Source organism: Serpula lacrymans (genome assembly GCF_000218685.1).
Source record: "Serpula lacrymans var. lacrymans S7.9 unplaced genomic scaffold SERLAscaffold_11, whole genome shotgun sequence".
Lineage (NCBI taxonomy): Eukaryota > Fungi > Basidiomycota > Agaricomycetes > Boletales > Serpulaceae > Serpula > Serpula lacrymans.
This window is the reverse complement of record NW_006763300.1, coordinates 774,154-793,727: the sequence shown is the minus strand read 5'-3', so window position 1 is coordinate 793,727 and position 19,574 is coordinate 774,154. Positions and strand designations below refer to the sequence as shown.

Genomic DNA, 19,574 nt, shown 5'->3' with positions numbered 1-19,574 from the left:
GATGCACACAAATTGCCCAGGAGAAGTGTATACAAAGCTGCATAAGGCTATCAATGCCATTTATCCACCATCAGTCACATTGCAAGTGCCTGCATGAGATTATACAAGTCAGCTAGATACCACAATGAAATAATGCACATGAAGTGTCCAATGTCATCCAACATCTGTCCATTCCATCCATCCAAATCACATCACCTAACAAACTTGTCAAATGACCTAGAAATTGTTGATGCACCTTCACCAGTGCCCCAAAGCTCTTACAGAGAGGAAACGAGTCAGCAAAATGCCACAGCTGAAGACAATGTACCTAGTGTCAAACACCTGGCCACTCGAGGCTCGACACTGCGCCGCAAGCGCAAAATGCAACCACTCAACCAAACAGCCACGGCCTTCACACCACCCTGCAACCACCATTCCCACGCTCAAAAACTGACAACCTGCGCCTCTTTGCAAACTCCTACGAGCCAAGAACATTGGAGGAGAGAGAAGCAGAGGCAGAGAAGGGAGGAGAGGAATAAAACGGCAAGGGAGTAGAGAAGGAGGCAGAGAAGCGAGTCAGCAGCGAGGCAATGAAGCTGTGAGAAAGTGGCGACAAGCCCATACGCAAGTACATGCAAGGCCCAGCACTCTGCACTGTGTACGCAAATGTAACCAAGCCCAAACACATGCAAATATTGCACTACCACGGCCATCACCCCCATTCCCGCACTCTCAACACCTCCACCAGCCATCGACAGCCACACATTTGCAAGTGCAAGCGGGCAAGATCCATTCATGGCAGGTCAACATGAGCAAGAGGGGAATACTGTAACAACCAAGAGTTTGTTACTCTGGCGCACAACTCAGACAAGCTATAGAGAGGATGATGAGGGAGTGGTTACCCTTTGGGCTTCAACAAGTTAGTTGTGAGGATACAACAGGAGGACTCGCTGAGGAGTCTCCTTGATCTACTGGTCTATATATACTACTACAGGTTTGTTTGTACATGTGTACTGTACAGTTGATAGAGGCAGTGGTTGATGATGTCATGGGGCCTAGCCTGTGTGACCAGCTCTACTATGTGAGAGACTTGTAGCTAAGATAAGAAGAAGGGCAGTGCAGCGCAAGAAAGAGGAGTTTGAACAAAAGGAAAAGTGCCGCATGGCACAATGTGAGAAAACTACAGTAAAAGGTTAAAGAGGAGAATGAAAATTAAAGGTCCAAAAATGTGTTATCATAACAAATACAGGCGAAGGAGATGAGGTGAGATAAGAGAAGGGGCAGCGAAGCCACACAGCACTTCACTCGCCCCATCCAGATGTACTCAAGTGCAAGCCTGAACCACCATCCACAATAGCCGTAGGACACGCAGCTCCAGTACCTGGAGAAAACCGTAGAGCCGCTCAAAAGCGGTGACAAGCCCACATGCAAATGCAAGCACAAGCAGCGGCCAGCCAAATCCCGCACCCAACTTGCTATGCCACTCAACACCACACCAGCTGCCAATGTCGCCGCATCTATGAATGCAAAAACATGTGAACTACAAACAGCAAATACAGGTGTGCATAACGGCTGAGCAAAAGTCCAAAATAAGACTGCCACGAGCAAGGGGGTGAGCCAACTCAAATGAGGACTCACCAACGCAAATGGCTGCTAGCAGCACCCTGTCCTAGCCGCATACACTCGTACATCACACAATTCCCACACTCAGCACATTGCCAGCAACAAATGGCCGCACACCTGCAAATGCAAATGCACCAGTCCATCAATGGCAAGATAGTGTGAGCGCGAGGGAGTGGGAATGAGACTCACGTCCATAAATGAGGGGGTGTGTTGGAAGTTGATTTCCATACATAGACACTTACAGTACGATACAGTAGCACAGCCACTTAGTTGGCCACAAATGTCTGCTTTAGGTAGTTGAATGACAAGCTCTCAACGGTCATGTCTCACATATGCTAGCTGGTGGCATCTCATATTTCAATATTCTCATCATCGACACCAACCTCATTGAAAAAATCAAAGGGGCGACCTTGTTTACAAAATTTGATTTTTGATGACTGAAGCGCCTCCAGAAACCAACCACCAATGCTGCAAGGCTGCCACCTTGCTGACACAGTGGAATATCTAGCTCTGATTGGTTACTCTTTACACTTCAGTGATGTATCAGCATTCATCAAAATTTTATGTATTCAGTGGTGTTTGGATCAGTGCCGGAGCATGGCCAGATTTGGTAACACCAGGTCCGTCGTGGCGGCCTGTCGGCCCTGTGTGCGCGGGTAGCATCCTCCTTCCAACCTACGTTCCCTAGCACATTGTTAGCTCAAAAGTCTGGGCACATCCAGCAATTTTAATTTCTTGGAAATGGTGGTTGCTCAGCACGATAACCAGTCTTTCACAAAATATGGCTGGTCGGTTTGTTTTTGGGTCCTTGTCGTGTCATTTCAGGTAGTTACTCCCTTCCCTTGTCCATTTAGCTATATCGTCATCACTCTTTTCGAAAGTATGGTTATCATACCTCCGCTCTCAATCAAATTCAAGCCGTTTTGACATGTCGTGAATATGACGAAAATACACCCTTCCATCACGGGCTGCCCACTTGCATTCCTATGTCGGATACTGCGTTTTCAGTCGTGACGGCTATTTTCACTATCGGAGGGCTTTGTGGCAGTCTCTCTTCAAATATCGCAATGGACCGTTGGGGCAGGAAAGGTGCTTCTCGTCTGAGTGCTGTTCTCACTGCCTCAGGTGCCTGTATGTCGGGACTATCCCCCTCCGTAGCTCCCCTAATACTGGGAAGGTGCTAATTAAACGACTCCCACAAGTAACTAAGACTGACTTACTTGATATCACAGATTTCTGGTTGGAGCAGGGGCTGGTATAGGTCTTTGCGTGGGCCCCATTTACCTTTCTGAGATTGCCCCTTCTAAGCTCAAGGGAAACATAGGTGCGTGTGCACAGTACATGTCTCGAGAAATGAGTCGATCTGTTAATAAAATTTATGTTACCTTTAGGGGTTCTCACCCAATTAGCCATAGTCATTGGTATCATGTTCACACAGGCGTTGGGACTACGTCTTGCAACTTCAACACAATGGCGATATGTGCTGTTAATATCTTGTGCCCTATCCGCTATTCAATTATTCTCCAGCCCCTTCGTAGTCGAGTCTCCTGTTTATTTGAATAGACAGGGTCTCATAGATGAACAGAAGTTAGCTATCGGAAGGATTTGGGGAACTAGCAGAAGTACTCTTCGCCCAGACCGTAAGTATCAGTTTACTGCATCTTGCAAATATACTTACAAGAAATTGCAGCCGAGAGAAATGACAGTGAACAGCCTTTATTATCAAATACCGATGATCATGAGGAAGGCCATCATGAAACTGCTGTGACTGTACCTCGTCTTCTCGTAACTCCGGAGCTCCGCAGACCACTGCTTATCATTGTATTCGCTATGCTCACCCAGCAATTATCCGGTTCGTGTCGCATAAATTTCTTGAGACCTCAACTACTTCTGATCAGCTTACTGCACTAGGCATCAATGCAGGTAACGTGTGGTCAGCTTTCTGTATAAATGCATGTTGAGTCGCCGTCAGTTTTATATTACAGCAACGATATACTCTCTAAGTCGTTACCTGAGGTTGGGCCATATGTTTCCTTGGGAATAACCGTCATGAATGCCTTGATGACCTTTCCTCCAATCTTTCTCATTGAGGTACAAAAAAATCCAGACTCATTTATCGTCGATATTGATTAAAGATTTGTACTAGCGTGTTGGGAGAAAGCAACTTTTCCAGATGTCTGTTGCTGGGGCAATACTCTCGCATGCAGTTGTCGGTCTAGGATTAAACTCAGGGCTTGTCGCATTGTCGAGTGTTGCCATCATCACATTCGTCATGTAAGTCACCTCTTATATATTGCGTTTGACTAGGCGTTCAATGATTCCATAGGTCGTTCGCTATCGGTCTTGGTCCTATTCCATTTGTTATCATTCCTGAGGTTGCACCTGCTCATGTTCGTGTTTTATGTCCTTCCCCTGCGTCCCCATGTTTGTTCACTATCAACCACCCACTCAGGCTGTTTCCGCCGTGTCGTCTGTAGGCTTGTCTCTGAACTGTGAGTCCATCATTCATGTCCGTGTGATTTGGTCTCAATCTGTCCCAGGGGTCGCCAATTTTATCGTCGGTTTACTCTTTCTTCCTGTTCGTAATCTGCTCGCTTCGGGTGATCCATCGAAGGAAGGAAGGGTTTTCTATGTCTTCGCAGTTGTTTTGTTCTTGACTGCCTCTGCTCTTTCGCGGGTGTATAGAGGGTGATAAGACCGTGTAGCATACTGGACTGCTCATTTACATCCTACTTTTCGGTTTATGGCTACAGCGTTTGGCCATTCATGTACAATATTTCCCCTGAACATCAATACATTACATAAGCGCCATATCTTTTACAGGCGTATGCTGGTTGCCATTGGGCACGCATTCCCCGTCCAAAACACGGCCATTACACCAAGGCACGAGGAGCTGGCTTTCCTTTCGTATCTCTCTTTGCCAGCGATTTGAGGAATATCAATGACCGACTTTCAGAGGCAAGAAATCGATGCGTTCTTTTCTTTCTTCGCGACGTTTGAGCTGGCCAGGCCAGTTACTACCGTTTCTGACCTCAGTGATGGTGCTGCTCTCTTCGAAGTATTGGCTCTCGTGTAAGTAAATGTACAATAATATTGCTCGCTTCAGGCCTTGCGAGGCTTACTTCTTGTGACAGAGATGTGGATTACTTCAGGCAACCTAGTCGACCTTCATCACAGCTCTCGGACAACTGGGTCTTGCGCTTCAGTGCACTAAAACGGCTCTATAGGTTAATGACACAGTACTTCGCGGATGTTCTCCAGAAACCAACAAGTGGTCTGGATGTCCCAGATTTGCAAGCCATCGCAAAGGATTTCAATGTCGCTGCTACATTAATCATGTGTCGCATTACTATCGCTATCGCGGTGCAGTGCGAGAAGAACAAGGAGATCATCGAGAAGATACAGCGTCTTAGTGAGACTGATCAGCACTATCTGATGAAGGCCATTGAACAGGTCAGACATAGAAAGCTTACTTGAAGAGGCCGATTCTAACTATTTACATTGTTGTAGGTCATGATCAAAATCAGCTCACCTCAAGATGACAGAGGAGTTGGAGAAGTTAGTATGACTGAGTAAGTTGTCTCAGCCCACAAGTGATTACTAATTTCTGATGTTAATGTTAGGGACGATCATTATTATCGAATTCAGTCAGAACGAAGTCAGATACTTTCGGAGAAAGAAACGCTGGAAAAAGTGTATCAAACTTTGCTGGAAGAACATCGTACTTTACAAACCACTTACGACGACGTCGTTTTGGAGAAAGATGATGCCTTCTCGCGCCTACGAGAAGCTCAAAGGGATATCGACAACAGACGGAACGACAAGGCTGATGTTATGATGCGAGCAGAAATTGATCGATTGAGGACCGAGCTGTGAGTAACTTTACCTGTTCATCTATATCCAATTTATATTTAATTATCTGAAATTTCAGTCAGAAGAGCGAAGACAACTTGGCAATGGCCGAAGGAGAGCTTGACAAACATACTTCACTTGTAACAGATCTAACGAGAAGAGTCGACGAATTGCAAGTAAAAGCTGATGAGGCCGGGCGGTTGAAAGACCAAGTGGACGAGTATGTTTCTGAACTATACGACTTGCATAAACTAATCATACGGCAAGGTACCGCCATGCTGCAGACAAGCTGCAGAAAACCGAGAACGTCATGGAGAAATACAAGAAGAAACTCCAGGAAGGCGCTGATCTTCGGCAGCATGTCAAAGTGTGTCACTCGCTTGATGCAAGCTAAACATATTGACGGTTTGCCGGTTGCAGTCACTTGAAAAACAAAATGCAAATCTTGTCGACAAAAACGCCTCTTTGGAGGAAGAATATCGTAAGGTCGCAGCGTTCAAACCGTTAATGGAGTCCTATAAGAATCAAATCTCCGATCTGGAAGGGAAAGTTTCTACGCGTACTCAAGAATTAGAAACTGCAAAGTTTGAGCTGGATCAAGTGCGAACGAAGCTAAAAATTACCACCGAAGAACGTGAGAAGGACTCAGAGACCCTTGAACTATATCAAGAGCGAGTGCGCGAACTAGAGTTGACATCCCATAGACCGACCCCACGTAGTGCAGCCAACGGCGAAGTTCAAAGCAGTACAGATGACCCTACGGATGTAGAACAGATGGATGACGATGATGGTGAAGCCCACGGTCTCCGCAGCGAGCTTGATGATGCCCTAACTGGGACCACCACGACTGATCTCAAGATCCAAATTAGAAAGCTTAAGCGCGAGCTGGAGGCCGTCAAGAAGAACGAGGCTGATGCCAGTCGGATGCTTGTGCTTGAAAATCTGTTGGACGATGCAAACCGGATGAAATCACGCTACGAAAGCGACTACCTTGTTTCCCATCGAGAAAAGCTAGTTCTTCAAAGGGACTTGGAGGAGATCCGAAGCGGGAAGTCAATGGGTGATGGGTATACGCGCTTTCACTGATCAGAAAAGCACGATTGCTTATGACTACTGCTCCAGAGCCGAGGCTGCAATCGCCCTTCGCCAGCGGTTAAACGAAACTGTGGATCAGCTGGATACTCTTCGAAAAGAACATGCCGAGCTTGAGGTCAGGTTCGATGCTCAGAGTAAGGAACTGACTATTGCCAAGTCTGATCGTAAGTCATCTGTTAGACAACTGGTTACTACTCTGGCTTATTCATGTACATGAAAGTCAATCTCGTGAACAAGGACCAACTTGACATCCTATCTACCTTGCGAGAATCGGTTAATGAAGACAAAGTTGGCCTCGAGGCTGATATGGATCGTCTCAAAAATCAAATCAAGGAACTTAATGAAAAGAATAGAATGCAACTTGAACAGGTCAATGCATTGTTGTTGGAGAAGGTCAATCTACAAAGTGAGGGCATCGGCCAAAGAGAGAAAATGCTTCAGCGTGAGCGAGATTTTGGGTAAGCTCATACCATCTTCAGGCTATCGTAATACTCAAGTCTTTTGTTATACAAAGTGACCTACGTGCCTCGCTATCAGGAAGAGATATGCCTGAAGATATCAAAGCTAGACTTCTTGCGTTACACGAAGAAAACGTAAACCTCAAAGAATCATACAAAACCGCCCAAGAAAAACTGCTAAAAGCTAAATCGGTACGCGATGTCGCTCCAGGGGTTCTTTGCAATATTTATACTGACTGTTTAATTTTTTATTTCCAGTTTATCAAGTCGCAGGACAAATTGTTCAAAGAAGAGCATGCAAAGGTAGCAGGGTCTTCGCCAGTTAGTAACTTCAGCTTTAATTTTGCGATTGAACCTCACTAGATCCATAATATAGGGCTTGTTTGAGGAGGCAGAAGCTAGTTTCCGTTCCCAAATCAAAGTACTCGAAGAAGAAGTGGTTCGACAGAAGGTTAGCTTAACTTATTGATCGGTTGTTCCGTGCTTACTCAGTTCGTCATACGTGCAGCGTCTTCACGCTGAGTCTACACAGCGTTATCGCAGAGAGTATGAGTTGGTGCTCAGTGCTCTCCATAGACTCGGTATGGAAAGATTGCGCAATCCAATGGGTGCTCCAGCGTCGCATGCTCGGGCAGCCCCTACCAGCTGGCTTGGCCAACAACGCAAAAACGTAAGCAGTCAACCTGTCTCATCTTTTCCGCGCACTCATGTTTCATTTAGCTGGGCCCAACGTTACGTCGGTGACCGACGACTCTACCAACCATTTCACTGCACATTTCTCGATCATCTTCATAGGAGGAACCTTACAACTTAATACCCGACCATTCCTTTATTTTATCATTGCATTGCTTGAGTGTATCCTGTATCGTTACGCGTAGGTAATATGTTTTAGATTTTCAGATACTGTTCATCGTTTTTTTGATGTAAACTGCTGGGACATTAGTCAATGAGAACTTGAAGCCAATCCGAGTCGGACCACAGTATAAACTGCTACAGACATCACGATATACCTTATTTCCACACCTATGTCATCGAATTGTGACGCAGCGCCAGGAATCGACAGCCAGGAGTTTCAAGTTGACATTTCAACAATACGATGTATTCAAAGTCATAACTCATCGTTCGAGTCACAGCATATTCAACTTAAATTCCGCTGAGCGCAAAGCTTCAGTCTGTTGTTGGATCGTGTAAGTTCTTTCAAGGGAAACCATGGCGACAAAAGTTATTCAGAGCTTGCTCATCGATGGAAGCTTCTGCGAAGGAGGTGGTCAGCTTCTCCGCAACACAGTAACATTATCTGCATTGTTATCGAAACCAGTATCCATCTGCAACGTTCGTCACAATCGCAAACCTCCAGGCCTCAGAAAACAGCACGAGGCAGGTGTGTTCCTCTGCGTCCTTGTTTGATTTTCAGTCCTATCTGACCGGGTGATTGTTCGTTTCGTAGGCATAAAGCTTGCAGCTGAAATATGTTCAGCTGACACTACTGGCGTTGCAGTTGCGTCAACCACTGTTGGCTTCAAGCCAGGGACCGTTCATCTACCCAGTACGTTTTCTGCTGACCCGGGTACGGCCGCATCAACAACGCTGCTCCTGCAAGTTTCCCTCCCTTGCCTACTATTTTCCAGTAATACATCGGAACCTTCATCATTGGTCCTGCGAGGAGGAACAAATGCTACACAAGCTCCTCAAGTGGATTATATTCAGCATGTATTTCTTCCCTTCATGCGAAAGAAAATGGGACTGGATGTTTCCCTGAAGATAAACACACGAGGGTATTTCCCGAAAGGTGGTGGAAATGTATATTGTTCCATCTCTCCAATGAGTGGCCCTCTTCCTGCCATTTCTTTGCTAGAACGTGGTGCAGTGACGGCTATTCGCGGCGAAGCTCGTGTAGGAGGACTCCCATTAAGTCTGGCAAAACGAATGAAGGAAGCTGGGCATCAAAAACTTGTTTCTAGTGGGATACCTGCCGACATCATTCAGATTGATTCTGTTAGAGAGAAGGAAGGAGACGCATTTGGAGCTGGCGGTGGGATTGTGCTTTGGGCCGAAACAGAAGGTGGATGCATTATCGGTGGTAGTGCTGTGAGCACCAAAACCAAAACTCCCGAGGAAGTTGGCCAGGGGGCTGCTGAAGAACTACTCTTGAACCTTGCCCATGGGGGATGCGTTGATGAATACCTGCAGGTCAGTCTCAATTCGCTTATAATCTTTATTTCTGCTACAGACGCTTTTTAGGACCAAATTATCATTTTTCTTGCTCTCGCAAAAGGTAAGTCCACAATCAAGACAGGTCCAATCACTATGCATACGAGGTAAGCTGAACTAGCTATTCCCGCAATTTTCGTTTTCTCACACAATATGCAACAGAACTGCAGTTTGGGTTGCAGAGCAAATGACAGGTGCTAAATTTGCCCTGCAAGAGAACGAGTCAGACGCTACCATCGTTTGCGAAGGATCGGGATATTCGCCTCAAGCGTCATAAATAAAGCCATTGCTTATTACGAAGATATTGACGTGGATGCAATACATCCTAGTTAGATTGGACTTGAAGGATGTTCCCCACGTTAAATAAGTTATGTGATTGATGTATTACAAAGAGAGGTCATAGATTCCAATACATGACATTGTCCATCCAATAATGACAACTTCTAATCTATCGATTCCAAGATAAAAGCGACATGTCTCCCAGGCGCCTGTGTGATGACATATCAGAAAAGTTTTAGTCATTTTTTAAATGATGCAAAACCTTACCTTGGCTTAATGAGGTGTCGCACAGTACCAGCAAGTGCGAGAAAGACGAAAAGGCTCGCTGTTGCAACGTATGCCCATCCAAGGAAGGGGTTTTTACCTCCTATCCATGATACTGTTGAGATGACCAATGCCTTCGTTCCCTTGTATCCCTGAACGGGGAAGTCTAGAACAGTATCAGATACTGACCTAGTGGCAAGTATAGATAAAGAACCTACTCATATATGCAACAACTTCGTAACGACCAGCGGCCAACACGCTTGTATCATTCCTCCCGTACAATTTTGTGAAAGTAGGCAAACCAGCTGTCCTCATCCAATTCTGGAAATGGTAGTCGGTACTTAAATCCGGTGGAGGGCTGGAATTTGTGTAGTTGTTAGGGTACAGTGCCATCCAGTTCGGAGGAGGTACAATCTGATCAAGCGGGTAGCCAGGTGCAGCTGCATATTTTTTCGCTTCGCCTGGCCAAGCGATACCATTATCTGTGAAATTAAATATCGAAGCAACGTTTGGGGATGGGTTAAGCAAGGTTAAACCAGAGAAAGAATCTACAGAGCTGTTAAAGACTATGCATATATGCCCTTGCGACGGCACGTACCGTTGAAACGCGAGTTGGCAATAAGACCACACGGGTAAATAACCTTGTTATCTGACGTCACTGCGAGAGGCTTGCAATTTCCGGAACTGAGACTGTTTGCGCTGACGTATTTACCCTGCAGCTGATTGCTGTCCAAGCTTTGCACATAGCGCCGATTGTTTTGGAAGAAATTTGTAAGCTTATAGTACATTAGCACCGAAGGCCCGAGATCAGAAACGACGGAGAATTGCATGTGACATTGTTGAGTTTGATTCAGAGGAGCATTTGAGTCGACAACGTAAGCATACTGAGGTGCTTGGATGCTCTTCCCAGAGTCTGATGAACGAAGATTGTAAGAATATGTGGGCATGTCGACATAATTCAAGGTCGAGCTGGGCGACTGGGGTGTCAAGTTTGAACAATCGGTGTAATCAAAGGTCATTTCCGATACCTGTGGGGAAGGTTATAGGTCTATTTGCTCGCTCGTAGAATAGAAACTGGAAGCGACGTACCAGACTGCTGCCCCATATAAGCAAACCACCTATTGGCGCAAAGAGTATGCCGATGATAAAAAATGTCGGGAGAACCGTTTTTGGTGTCAGAATGGGTTGCCAGGCCTTCAGCCGCTGTTGCTTGAAAGCGGTATCTGGTGCATTTGAGACATGAGATATGTAACCACGACTTTTAATAAACTGGTCATACTTGCTGGCCTTCTCCAGCCACCCTTTTCTTTTTTCCGTTCAGTGGTTGAATCCTGGCTGTTGTCTGCATTTTCGTCCTGCCGTTTCTTCCTGCTGAAGAGAGCCATGTCGTTGGGAACAAGTTGTAAGGGAAACCTGTGAATAGCCTCGTCGGCGCAACTCACCGCCATCGCACAGTCGCTTATGTAAGCATTCCCTAATGAATCACGTCCAGTGGCGCGGTTTAGGCAAACCGTGACCGCGAAGACCAGCGCGTTTCATTCATAGTCATTATGGTTTCAGCATTGCTCGTAGACGCCCTCAAAAGCCCTACAAGCGTCCTGCAGGACTTCTACAATGACAAGGGAAACATCACAGGCCATGGCGACGAGTTCCCGAAGGCTGTATCGAAGTATTTCTCTGATATTCTCTTGAAAACAAGGGACACAGTGCGCGAGGTTCGTATCTCTACCCCCCTTATGCGATTTGCGCGATTTATACAAATCATATATTGTAAAATATTATCAGGTCCCTTATCTTAGTGTCATCAACCCTCCGGAATCATTTCCCGAACGATCTCTCGTCCGTTTCCGTGCAATGGTGCAAGATACATCTGCTTCACCAGAGATGTATCTGGCGAAACTCAAAGGAAACAAATGTGGCGGATGGGGTAATACTGAAGACTTGGCAGGAAATAACACTGCTCATAATATAGACTACTCAAGCCTTAGGGAGTGCACTGTGCTTTGGGCTGTCTCCATACCCGGTGAAACAGCCTGGCACGCTCGAGAATCCGAAAGTTCGAACACCTGTAAGCTGAAACTCACTCGTTCCATTTCTCTATGAATCCCATTATTTGACTTCTGATAGCGCAACATACCTCTCATCAACCGTCGCAACCTCATAAATTTCCAATACCAGGTGCTGCTCATGTCGGTGTTCAAGTGAAGGTGGGCTCAAAGTATTGCTTATTTCAATTATATGTCTATAAAACACACAAAAATTACAAGATATACGACCATTCTGCAGCGCAAAACATAAAACCAACTGACATTGTCAATTTTGTCGGCATACTAACGTCAGAACCGTGCGTTGTGTTCTTATCTCCTTGCGCCTGATTCTCAGACCCTGAAGGAAGTATTTATCTCGAAATGGATTCACCACCGGAAGTGCCCACTTTACATGTCCTCTTTCATGAACCGCAACCCGCTGTTGAAAAACTTCTGGGGCCTCCGGTTCCAAATATATCTGAAACCCGGGATAATCTTATTAATTGGATATCTAAAGAATCCCTTGGAGGAGACCGTGATGCAGCGGAATGGGTCTTGCTGGCTATCATCGCCAGGGTGTAAGTTTTGGTGTCTGTCTTTTGACGAGACTCGTTCAGGCTTACCATGGAATACAGAAAATCTCGCACACCGCCCCTCCTACCTCCCCCTCTTACTCTATCGCGCTTCCCTCAACCACGAAATCCTTCATCTATCCCATCATTAACCCACGTCCTCTCGGAAATTGTACCCATGTTTATCACCGTACCCCTGACACTGGATGTGCTCAATCAAAATAATTTCGCCCCAGAAAGTAGAGAAGAGATTTTACACTCTGGCCTTCTACAAGTCCCTCGAGGAACAAATTTCCTCTTCACAGAGAGTGGCATCCAAGAAGGTCGAGTCGTCGAAAAAGGTTTCTTTCCGTAATCCCACATATGGAGATGTCAACTGAATTGGCATCTAGGCGTCATGAATGTCAAGGCTGTGCAAGAGGTCATGAATGCTCAGTCGCTTGAATATGTGTTTCCATACAGCAGATTCTCTTTCCAGACGGATATGACCTTCATTGTGCTCAGTGAAGGACGAAAAAGCGCATTTTTCCAGGTCAGTGATACTGGCTAGGTTCACGTCCTTCCCTCATAAGACCACCATAGACCAGTATCAATATCCCGTTACAAATAATATCTTCGGAGAACGTGTACAGGGCCAAAGATCAAATCAAGATGCCAGCCACAGACGAACTGATAGCATTCAGGCGTCTAGTGGCTGGCGCCAAGGCCGGTAACGTGCAGGTAGCAGATAAGACATCAACGGTGCGTTCTCCATCCTCCCTCATTTTGTTCAAGTCTGAGGTTGGTGCCAGTACATACAAGATGATTTTGTAGAACAACGAAAACGTGACAACTCCATTACTGTCGACGATCTTATACATTTAATGACCGTGGCAAGGTTTGTGATCATTGATGATTTGAGCCTAGGACATCCATGACTGATGAACTGGATAGATTACTGGCCCTTTCATTATATGAGAGCGAATTATCAACCGATGTGTGGAAACGAGCGAAGGAGCTCGAGTCACGCCGCAAACTTCGTCTCCGGTGACATGAGCAAAGTTGATTTTCCAGTACATTTTCGAGCCGCGACATGTACCCATGGTGCAGTGTAGATAGACATTTACTTCGAGGAAACGTTAAGCATGATACGTATGTTGAGACTGGCGTTGTTTATTGCCACATTGTTATGAAAGATAACGAACTATGTCACCGAATTCTTTTGTGTTACGCCCTTCGTGTGCGAGGAAGAAAGCGAAGCAAGCCTGTAAAAGGAAGATACGTGAAGGAGCTGCATTTCTCCACCGATACATTGGCTGGACAGCGAGGGGATGATTAAAGTGCGCACGATCGAGCCTGGTATATTTCTGTCGCAAAATTGTCCCATGCTTTTTGATGTGAAAGCTACATGCCGAAGTATTTCTTTTTTCAAAGTAGCTCGGCGGCATCCGTAGAGGCGTCTACAATCTAGAATATGGAATCAGGCGAGTCCCGCCTTTAGCATCGTCTACACATCCAGGTAGGTGTCTGTTTGTGTTGCAACACTATACATCTTTCGGCCAGTTATTCCATATCGGGGAAATGAAATCAGATGTATCGATGGCTGATAATACTCTGGGGGATGAGGGGTCGTGGCGGCTTCCTTCGAAAGATGAGTAAATAGTCTTGAAGACTGCATGAGAGTTAATGGATTTTTTGGAGTGTCGTCCGTTGGCCTCTGAGGAAAGGCATTTCGAAGTAGAGAAACGAGGAGATAATGTTGAGCTTGGGAACTGCCATCAACCGTTTGTACCAGACATGAGTCCGGTATAATATGGATGAATAGTAGGAGGGAAAAGAGGGAAAGTTGAAATAAGTTGAACAACAAAATAAAGAAAATGGCGGTGGTGAAAGTGGATAGCAGGTGTAATAACCCAGGAGATGTTAGATATTCGGTTTCTATGTCACTACTTACTCCATGTCACTGGCAATAATATAGTGACGGTAAACGATGAGGGGGAGAGGCAGAAATAAAATACAGAGAGTCTGAGTCTGAGAGAGGTGGCGAATATACGCTGCAATTTGCTGGCTAGCGGAGCTCGCGGTCATAACTTTCGGTTGTCAGGGTTCCATTGTCCGGGGTTCCGGTCCAAGTCTCAGAGACTTGCTTGCTTGCACATTTAATATGTTCTCGAGTCCGAAGCAAGAGCTGAGGTTTTATGGATCCACCATATCGTTATCTTTGAGGATTAGTACCGTTAGTCTTGGCTCTCGGCGAATTGGCTTTCTGGATGATCCCCACCTACTCGACGCCGGCTCTCGCTCCACAAATCACTGAACACCTAACAGTGGCTCATACAACTGGCGCCCACCGACTAAGGCGATGGGTAGCTCACGCATTGGACATAAGACCGGATGGATGGTAATATCAAGACGAGGTCGAATATCGTGCATACTGGTGACATGGCACCCCAGCGAAACCGTGAAAATTCTATCCCGTGGCCCAAGGTACGAAATCGCCTTGTCTACTTGCTATGCAACAGGTATCCCGGGCCCGCCCTACCGTATCATTGGATTTGGACGACGTCTTGGATGCCTTAGGCCCTATCGCAAGACCGCGAGGACACAGAGCAGAAATGACTTATCGTCCACGAACGGCGATGCATTCATGTACTATCTCTGAACATTCATCAAGGTGCGCACTCCTCCGTTAGACCTACCATTCCTCTCCTTTTTTCTTCGCAATATATTCGCCACGTTGAGTGCGACGTTGATATCGCAAGTATTTTTTTAAAACTTGGCCGAGATGTTCTGACAATGGAAGAGGGGGATGTTCTCTTGCAATGCTGAGCATGACTTTCTTTCAACCTATCGATTTATGACTTTCAATAGGCCCCTATTCAGTTTCATTCTTTGCATACACGTCCATGTTAATCCCACTTGCCTGTTTGATGGATTGTGATGTGACGCAATCAGTCACGCTAATATCACGTGACGTTGTCACTCTTGAAATGCTTTCTCCTGCATGCAGTACTGCAGGCAAGAGTGAGCGTCATGTGCATGGGGTTTTACTGCTATGGCAAGGGTCATTGCGTTGCGGCCCTCTTTTACTTGTGTACCATCCACACAAGATTCGAATCTCTCTGGGATACCTGTACAAAGCGCTGGAATCATCTATATCAGCTTCGTATGTGGGAGGATGGGCGCACATTTGCTTGCAATTCTGTTTTGACATACGTTATGGCCCTGGAATTCTCCAATCCCTGAGAACGGAGGCGAGGATGGACCACAATCTTCTCGTTCTGCTATCGAGAATGCGCCGTTCGTCTTTATTTGTGCTGTTGCGATGGGGAGTGAATGTACATTTTTATGGGGCTCGTCGTGGCTTTGGCATTTTTCATCTGGGCTACTGCGTCTTGGTCATATTGCCTGCAGGTTGTGCTGCAGACAATGCGCAGTATTACTCGGTATGCTGATGGAAGTGTTGGAATCGTATCGCTCAGCGTTGTTTAAGAGGGAATGAACCCACATGTTCGTGACCTCTCGTTTTATCTTAGGTTACTCCTTCTTTCCCTCCTCTGCAGAACAAGTACCGCAAGCTCGAGTCTATTCTCTCGAGCTATTCGTATATGGGCTCATACGAAAGCTGGAGGTGTCTATCAATCTTGCACGGGAGAGCAGGCACGCACGTCTTCTCGTGGACTACTCCATTTTTTTGCCGTGACTATTCTTGCCTGTACACATTTACTACAGGCAAGAGTGAACGTCTTTTGGGCCGTTGGCGATGTTGGAATAGTGTTTTTTCTGGCGTTGTGTATGTGTATGAGGAGAAGAACACGCGTTTTTATGGCGCTTGTTACCAGACATGGGCTATTACATCGTCGTCTTCCTTCCTGGAGAGGTACTGTACGTCCGTACTATGGTACGATTGTTGCTCGTCAACGTCGCAAATAAAATGGAAGGAATTATATAAAGATAACTATCCTCGTGCTATGCATATACCATAGTCTCTACGATCTCCAACGTCTCATTTTCTCTTCTGTCTTCTTTAATTCTCCCTTTTTCTTTCCTTTCCTTTCGATGGCTACGACGTTACGATACGTCGTTCCAGAAAAATGTGCCCGCTAAAGGCACCTAACTCCACGCGCTCGTGGACATTGTTGTGCTTGTGATGCCCGTGGCCTCTAAGAGGATCTAAACACGCAACATGCACCCAAACCCGTATTCCCCGTACATGCCATAACTCACATCAATTGAACCCCACCGCTCGAGGGCCGAGGCTTTCCTACCACATTGAGCATGGAAAGTACCTAGAGGAACGGCCCCCTTTTTTTCGTGTTTGCCTCCGTGGATTCAATGTTTACTGTCCGTTTGACCGGTTAAAATTTTTATCTATGCCTTTTCCAGCAAGAGAGTAGGGCAGCAGCAAGAAAGAAGGGCAAACCGGTCAAAACAGATTCCCTCCCATGAAAAAAGGTCTTCTTTTTGTACCGTCCATTTTATAAGGCCTCCGAAACCTTCAGAGAAACGCACGTTCAGTTTTACCTCTTTTGAATCCAACAACTTCGAGAACTATATATCGCCTCATTGTCTGACACCCCATCAATGATGGTGAGAGTATTTATATTGACACTCCCACTATTTTAGGTGCTGACTCGGTCAGGAATCTGAAACCGTGTACAAACCCTTGTCTATCAATTATGCAGACGTCAATGACGTCCGAACGGCCCAGATACGGGCAGTTCTCCTTGTAAGCACGAGCACAACAGTATCATCTATAGCAACGGCTAACAGGCGGTCACTCTCAGCCAACAATAAGCGAACAAGACGAGGATGAGGACGAGGTCGCTACCTTGTCAATGGATCAGGAGCCTGTGCGCGAGCGCCACACATGTTGTCTCGACCACGTTGCGGTGCGTTTCCTCGCCTGAACACTGCCTCACCGTTTGCGTTGCTAACACTTTGTTCACAAGGCTGTGGCTCGACGAGTGACGGTTTTTTTGCTGTGTCAAACGCGAGTTTAGAAGGCTTATGCCAATTGAACTCGGGAGAACCCCTCCACCACATACGGCTTCTTTCTTAGCTCTTTCATTGAACCGCACCGCCGCAAGTTGGTAACCATAATATTTCTTAATTTATCTACGGTACATATATGGCACCCAATGCCCATGAACTCAACGAAGAGAAAAGCTGTCGTTAAGCATATTTAATTATAGAGAACCGTGAGTGTGTAGTAGTGATATTTACGATGTCCTTTCGTCGAACACGCTGAAGTCATCGTGATGAATTGTTTCGTTACATCACTGTCTTGGAGATCTCCAAACAATTTACTTCAGCGGCTCTAGTAACCTATCACGAAAACCAAGAAAATTCTTATAAATGTGTGGATTATATATACATTGTAACGATAAATGTGTATTTCAATGAGTACAGTTATTCATAACGAACGGCGGTTGGCGAAGTGGTACAGATTACATTAGCGAAGAGAACGTGTGTGACCTTGCCTCACATCTTGAGCTTGCGCTTAATAGACAATGCAAGGTCCTGTCAAAAAAGATTGGCAAAAAAGCAACGTAAGATAAAAAGTGACTCGTACCAATACTATATGGACGAATCGACGTCTGAAAATTTTCTTGCGGAAGCTCAGCTTGTCCTCAAACGCGAGAGCTGCTTCCAGATTCACCGCTGCCTCATCGTACTCGTCTATCGTCGGCTAGTCGGTATGGAAAGTCTTTTAATATCAAACAGCGAAATCGCAGAAACGGACATACAAGGCAGGGTGCTCCTAGTTGGAAGAGAGCAGGAAACCTGTCGCTATAGTCGGATTCCCCATACGGCGAGTCACGTTCGTCAACTGTGTCCTTTTAAAAGAGCGAAAAAAATAAGTGAAAAGTGGGATAAGCACAGGTAATGCCAAAGAGAACGTTACCATGAGCGTTTCGTGATGGCTGAGAGACAGCCGTGGGTACGGATGGTACCGAAGCATGTATGAAGAGCGATAAGCAGGCAACCGCATTGTAGAAAATTGATTTTGGGAGATGACAAGAGTAAAGGAAGGATAAGGAGCGTAAGTGAGCTTGGCCATTTATATAGCAGTTCGGTATTCGGGATGGTAAAGTGGAGATGAGGAAAAAAGTCAAAAAAGAGGGAGGCAAAAAGCCGAGCTAGAACCCCACTGGCATGTTCCGCAATCTCAATCTGAGGACCCTGCGTCGGGATTGCATAAGGCGGACTTTCCTATTACTGCAGTGGGGGGTTCCCATTTTCTGTATATGGGCCCACGGCCAAATAACTGATCGGCATTCAGGTGTCAACCAGGGAAAAAAAGCTTCCGCACTCGCGGAGGCAAACGCCAATAGCCCTCTCCCCATGCAATCCTCCATGCCCCATTCGCTGGACACATCTAGGATCGATACGAAGTTCGAACATGTGCACGGGCGTGCTTTGCGCAACAGCAAGAACATCTGAGACGCCAGGACAGTCCTAAGTCTTCTCACGTGAGAAGTAAGAATGGGATCTGGCGTATCAGATGTCCTAGCAATGTGAGCAACAAACGTTCAGCACGAGATCTAAGCAATTACAACGACGCTACAGAGAAAGCCCAACGCAAAGACAGATGGAGCTGCACCAACGTCCCATCCAGGTGCAGCATACCAGTGCACAAACGCACGTATATGAAACCAAGTGAGACTCTCCTACTCAGAGCGAGATATCCCATGACCACCCAGCAAGCAGCACTAAATCCCAACTGTACGTTATCCTGTGTCCGTTGACTCCACCCCAAAAATTTGTCTAGGAAAATCTTTCTGAAGGCAACGCACAGGGATGTATCCAGCAAGATGGCTGGGCAGCACGCGACGCGTGACGGCGCAACGTGACCTAATTTGTCACGTCACGAGCGCGCCATCAATGGGCGCGCAACAAAGAGGCGAGTTTTTATCCAGATCAATGTCAGTCCCATGAATGAAACTCAACAAATACTCGTCCAGCCCATAAAATCATCAAGATACACCAAAAGTTTGACTCAAGAAGAACATATGAATCAACAAAGACTGTTCCCCCCTTCAACTATTGTGATGTGCGACGCCCATCAACATGAAAGTCCCAGCACGCAAGTTGTGCCATGCCATGCAATCAACCCACTTCAAAGCTCAAGAATAAAAGCATGTTTCGTGTGAGAAACGCACCTCAAGTGTCAAGAATGGCAGCTGGTTGCATCGTCCTATGAGTTGTGCGTACCCCTCAAGAAAAGCGCC

At 46.1% G+C, this 19,574-nt stretch overlaps 10 protein-coding genes across 10 annotated transcripts; 8 read left to right on the top strand and 2 right to left on the bottom strand.

The window, feature by feature from the left end:
* Positions 1-2,140: 2,140 nt before the first annotated feature.
* SERLADRAFT_451696 (uncharacterized protein) lies at positions 2,141-4,410 on the top strand (the record flags this gene model as incomplete). Its single annotated transcript, XM_007321405.1, has 12 exons — positions 2,141-2,248; positions 2,371-2,427; positions 2,484-2,779; positions 2,835-2,926; positions 2,994-3,242; positions 3,293-3,454; positions 3,514-3,525; positions 3,575-3,693; positions 3,749-3,876; positions 3,929-3,992; positions 4,055-4,094; positions 4,143-4,410. The coding sequence occupies 12 exons, from the start codon at positions 2,141-2,143 to the stop codon at positions 4,292-4,294; spliced, it is 1,479 nt and encodes a 492-aa protein (XP_007321467.1).
* Positions 4,411-4,740: 330 nt separating this feature from the next.
* Positions 4,741-5,295, top strand: SERLADRAFT_396865 (uncharacterized protein; the record flags this gene model as incomplete). Its single annotated transcript, XM_007321404.1, has 3 exons — positions 4,741-5,055; positions 5,113-5,174; positions 5,226-5,295. A coding segment is annotated over one exon (182 nt), but the record flags the coding sequence as incomplete, so codon positions are not given.
* Positions 5,296-5,410: 115 nt separating this feature from the next.
* On the top strand, positions 5,411-6,063 carry SERLADRAFT_396864 (uncharacterized protein; the record flags this gene model as incomplete). The annotated part of the gene is made up of 4 exons (XM_007321403.1): positions 5,411-5,474; positions 5,534-5,674; positions 5,722-5,821; positions 5,875-6,063. Coding segments are annotated over 4 exons (449 nt in total), but the record flags the coding sequence as incomplete, so codon positions are not given.
* A 130-nt stretch (positions 6,064-6,193) lies between these two features.
* On the top strand, positions 6,194-7,964 carry SERLADRAFT_474383 (uncharacterized protein; the record flags this gene model as incomplete). The annotated part of the gene is made up of 8 exons (XM_007321402.1): positions 6,194-6,521; positions 6,577-6,713; positions 6,770-7,007; positions 7,064-7,199; positions 7,266-7,328; positions 7,384-7,458; positions 7,516-7,677; positions 7,728-7,964. The coding sequence occupies 8 exons, from the start codon at positions 6,229-6,231 to the stop codon at positions 7,749-7,751; spliced, it is 1,128 nt and encodes a 375-aa protein (XP_007321464.1).
* A 252-nt stretch (positions 7,965-8,216) lies between these two features.
* SERLADRAFT_440921 (uncharacterized protein) lies at positions 8,217-9,495 on the top strand (the record flags this gene model as incomplete). Its single annotated transcript, XM_007321401.1, has 4 exons — positions 8,217-8,388; positions 8,455-9,197; positions 9,249-9,325; positions 9,381-9,495. 4 exons carry the CDS (start codon positions 8,217-8,219, stop codon positions 9,493-9,495), a joined length of 1,107 nt encoding a protein of 368 aa, XP_007321463.1.
* A 14-nt stretch (positions 9,496-9,509) lies between these two features.
* SERLADRAFT_474373 (uncharacterized protein) lies at positions 9,510-11,180 on the bottom strand (the record flags this gene model as incomplete). Its single annotated transcript, XM_007321400.1, has 6 exons — positions 9,510-9,706; positions 9,765-9,927; positions 9,980-10,309; positions 10,360-10,789; positions 10,851-10,984; positions 11,041-11,180. 6 exons carry the CDS (start codon positions 11,144-11,146, stop codon positions 9,667-9,669), a joined length of 1,203 nt encoding a protein of 400 aa, XP_007321462.1.
* A 92-nt stretch (positions 11,181-11,272) lies between these two features.
* SERLADRAFT_474372 (uncharacterized protein) lies at positions 11,273-13,646 on the top strand (the record flags this gene model as incomplete). The annotated part of the gene is made up of 10 exons (XM_007321399.1): positions 11,273-11,476; positions 11,547-11,829; positions 11,889-11,968; positions 12,029-12,105; positions 12,157-12,366; positions 12,424-12,701; positions 12,753-12,892; positions 12,943-13,101; positions 13,152-13,237; positions 13,294-13,646. 10 exons carry the CDS (start codon positions 11,312-11,314, stop codon positions 13,388-13,390), a joined length of 1,575 nt encoding a protein of 524 aa, XP_007321461.1.
* A 1,955-nt stretch (positions 13,647-15,601) lies between these two features.
* Positions 15,602-16,013, top strand: SERLADRAFT_474365 (uncharacterized protein; the record flags this gene model as incomplete). Its single annotated transcript, XM_007321398.1, has 1 exon — positions 15,602-16,013. The coding sequence occupies one exon, from the start codon at positions 15,665-15,667 to the stop codon at positions 15,839-15,841; it is 177 nt and encodes a 58-aa protein (XP_007321460.1).
* A 501-nt stretch (positions 16,014-16,514) lies between these two features.
* On the top strand, positions 16,515-17,496 carry SERLADRAFT_474364 (uncharacterized protein; the record flags this gene model as incomplete). The annotated part of the gene is made up of 4 exons (XM_007321397.1): positions 16,515-16,929; positions 16,982-17,068; positions 17,127-17,231; positions 17,338-17,496. The coding sequence occupies 4 exons, from the start codon at positions 16,924-16,926 to the stop codon at positions 17,434-17,436; spliced, it is 297 nt and encodes a 98-aa protein (XP_007321459.1).
* SERLADRAFT_417169 (uncharacterized protein) lies at positions 17,470-18,334 on the bottom strand (the record flags this gene model as incomplete). The annotated part of the gene is made up of 4 exons (XM_007321396.1): positions 17,470-17,862; positions 17,915-18,031; positions 18,090-18,179; positions 18,248-18,334. The coding sequence occupies 4 exons, from the start codon at positions 18,332-18,334 to the stop codon at positions 17,824-17,826; spliced, it is 333 nt and encodes a 110-aa protein (XP_007321458.1).
* Between the last annotated feature and the right edge of the window lie 1,240 nt (positions 18,335-19,574).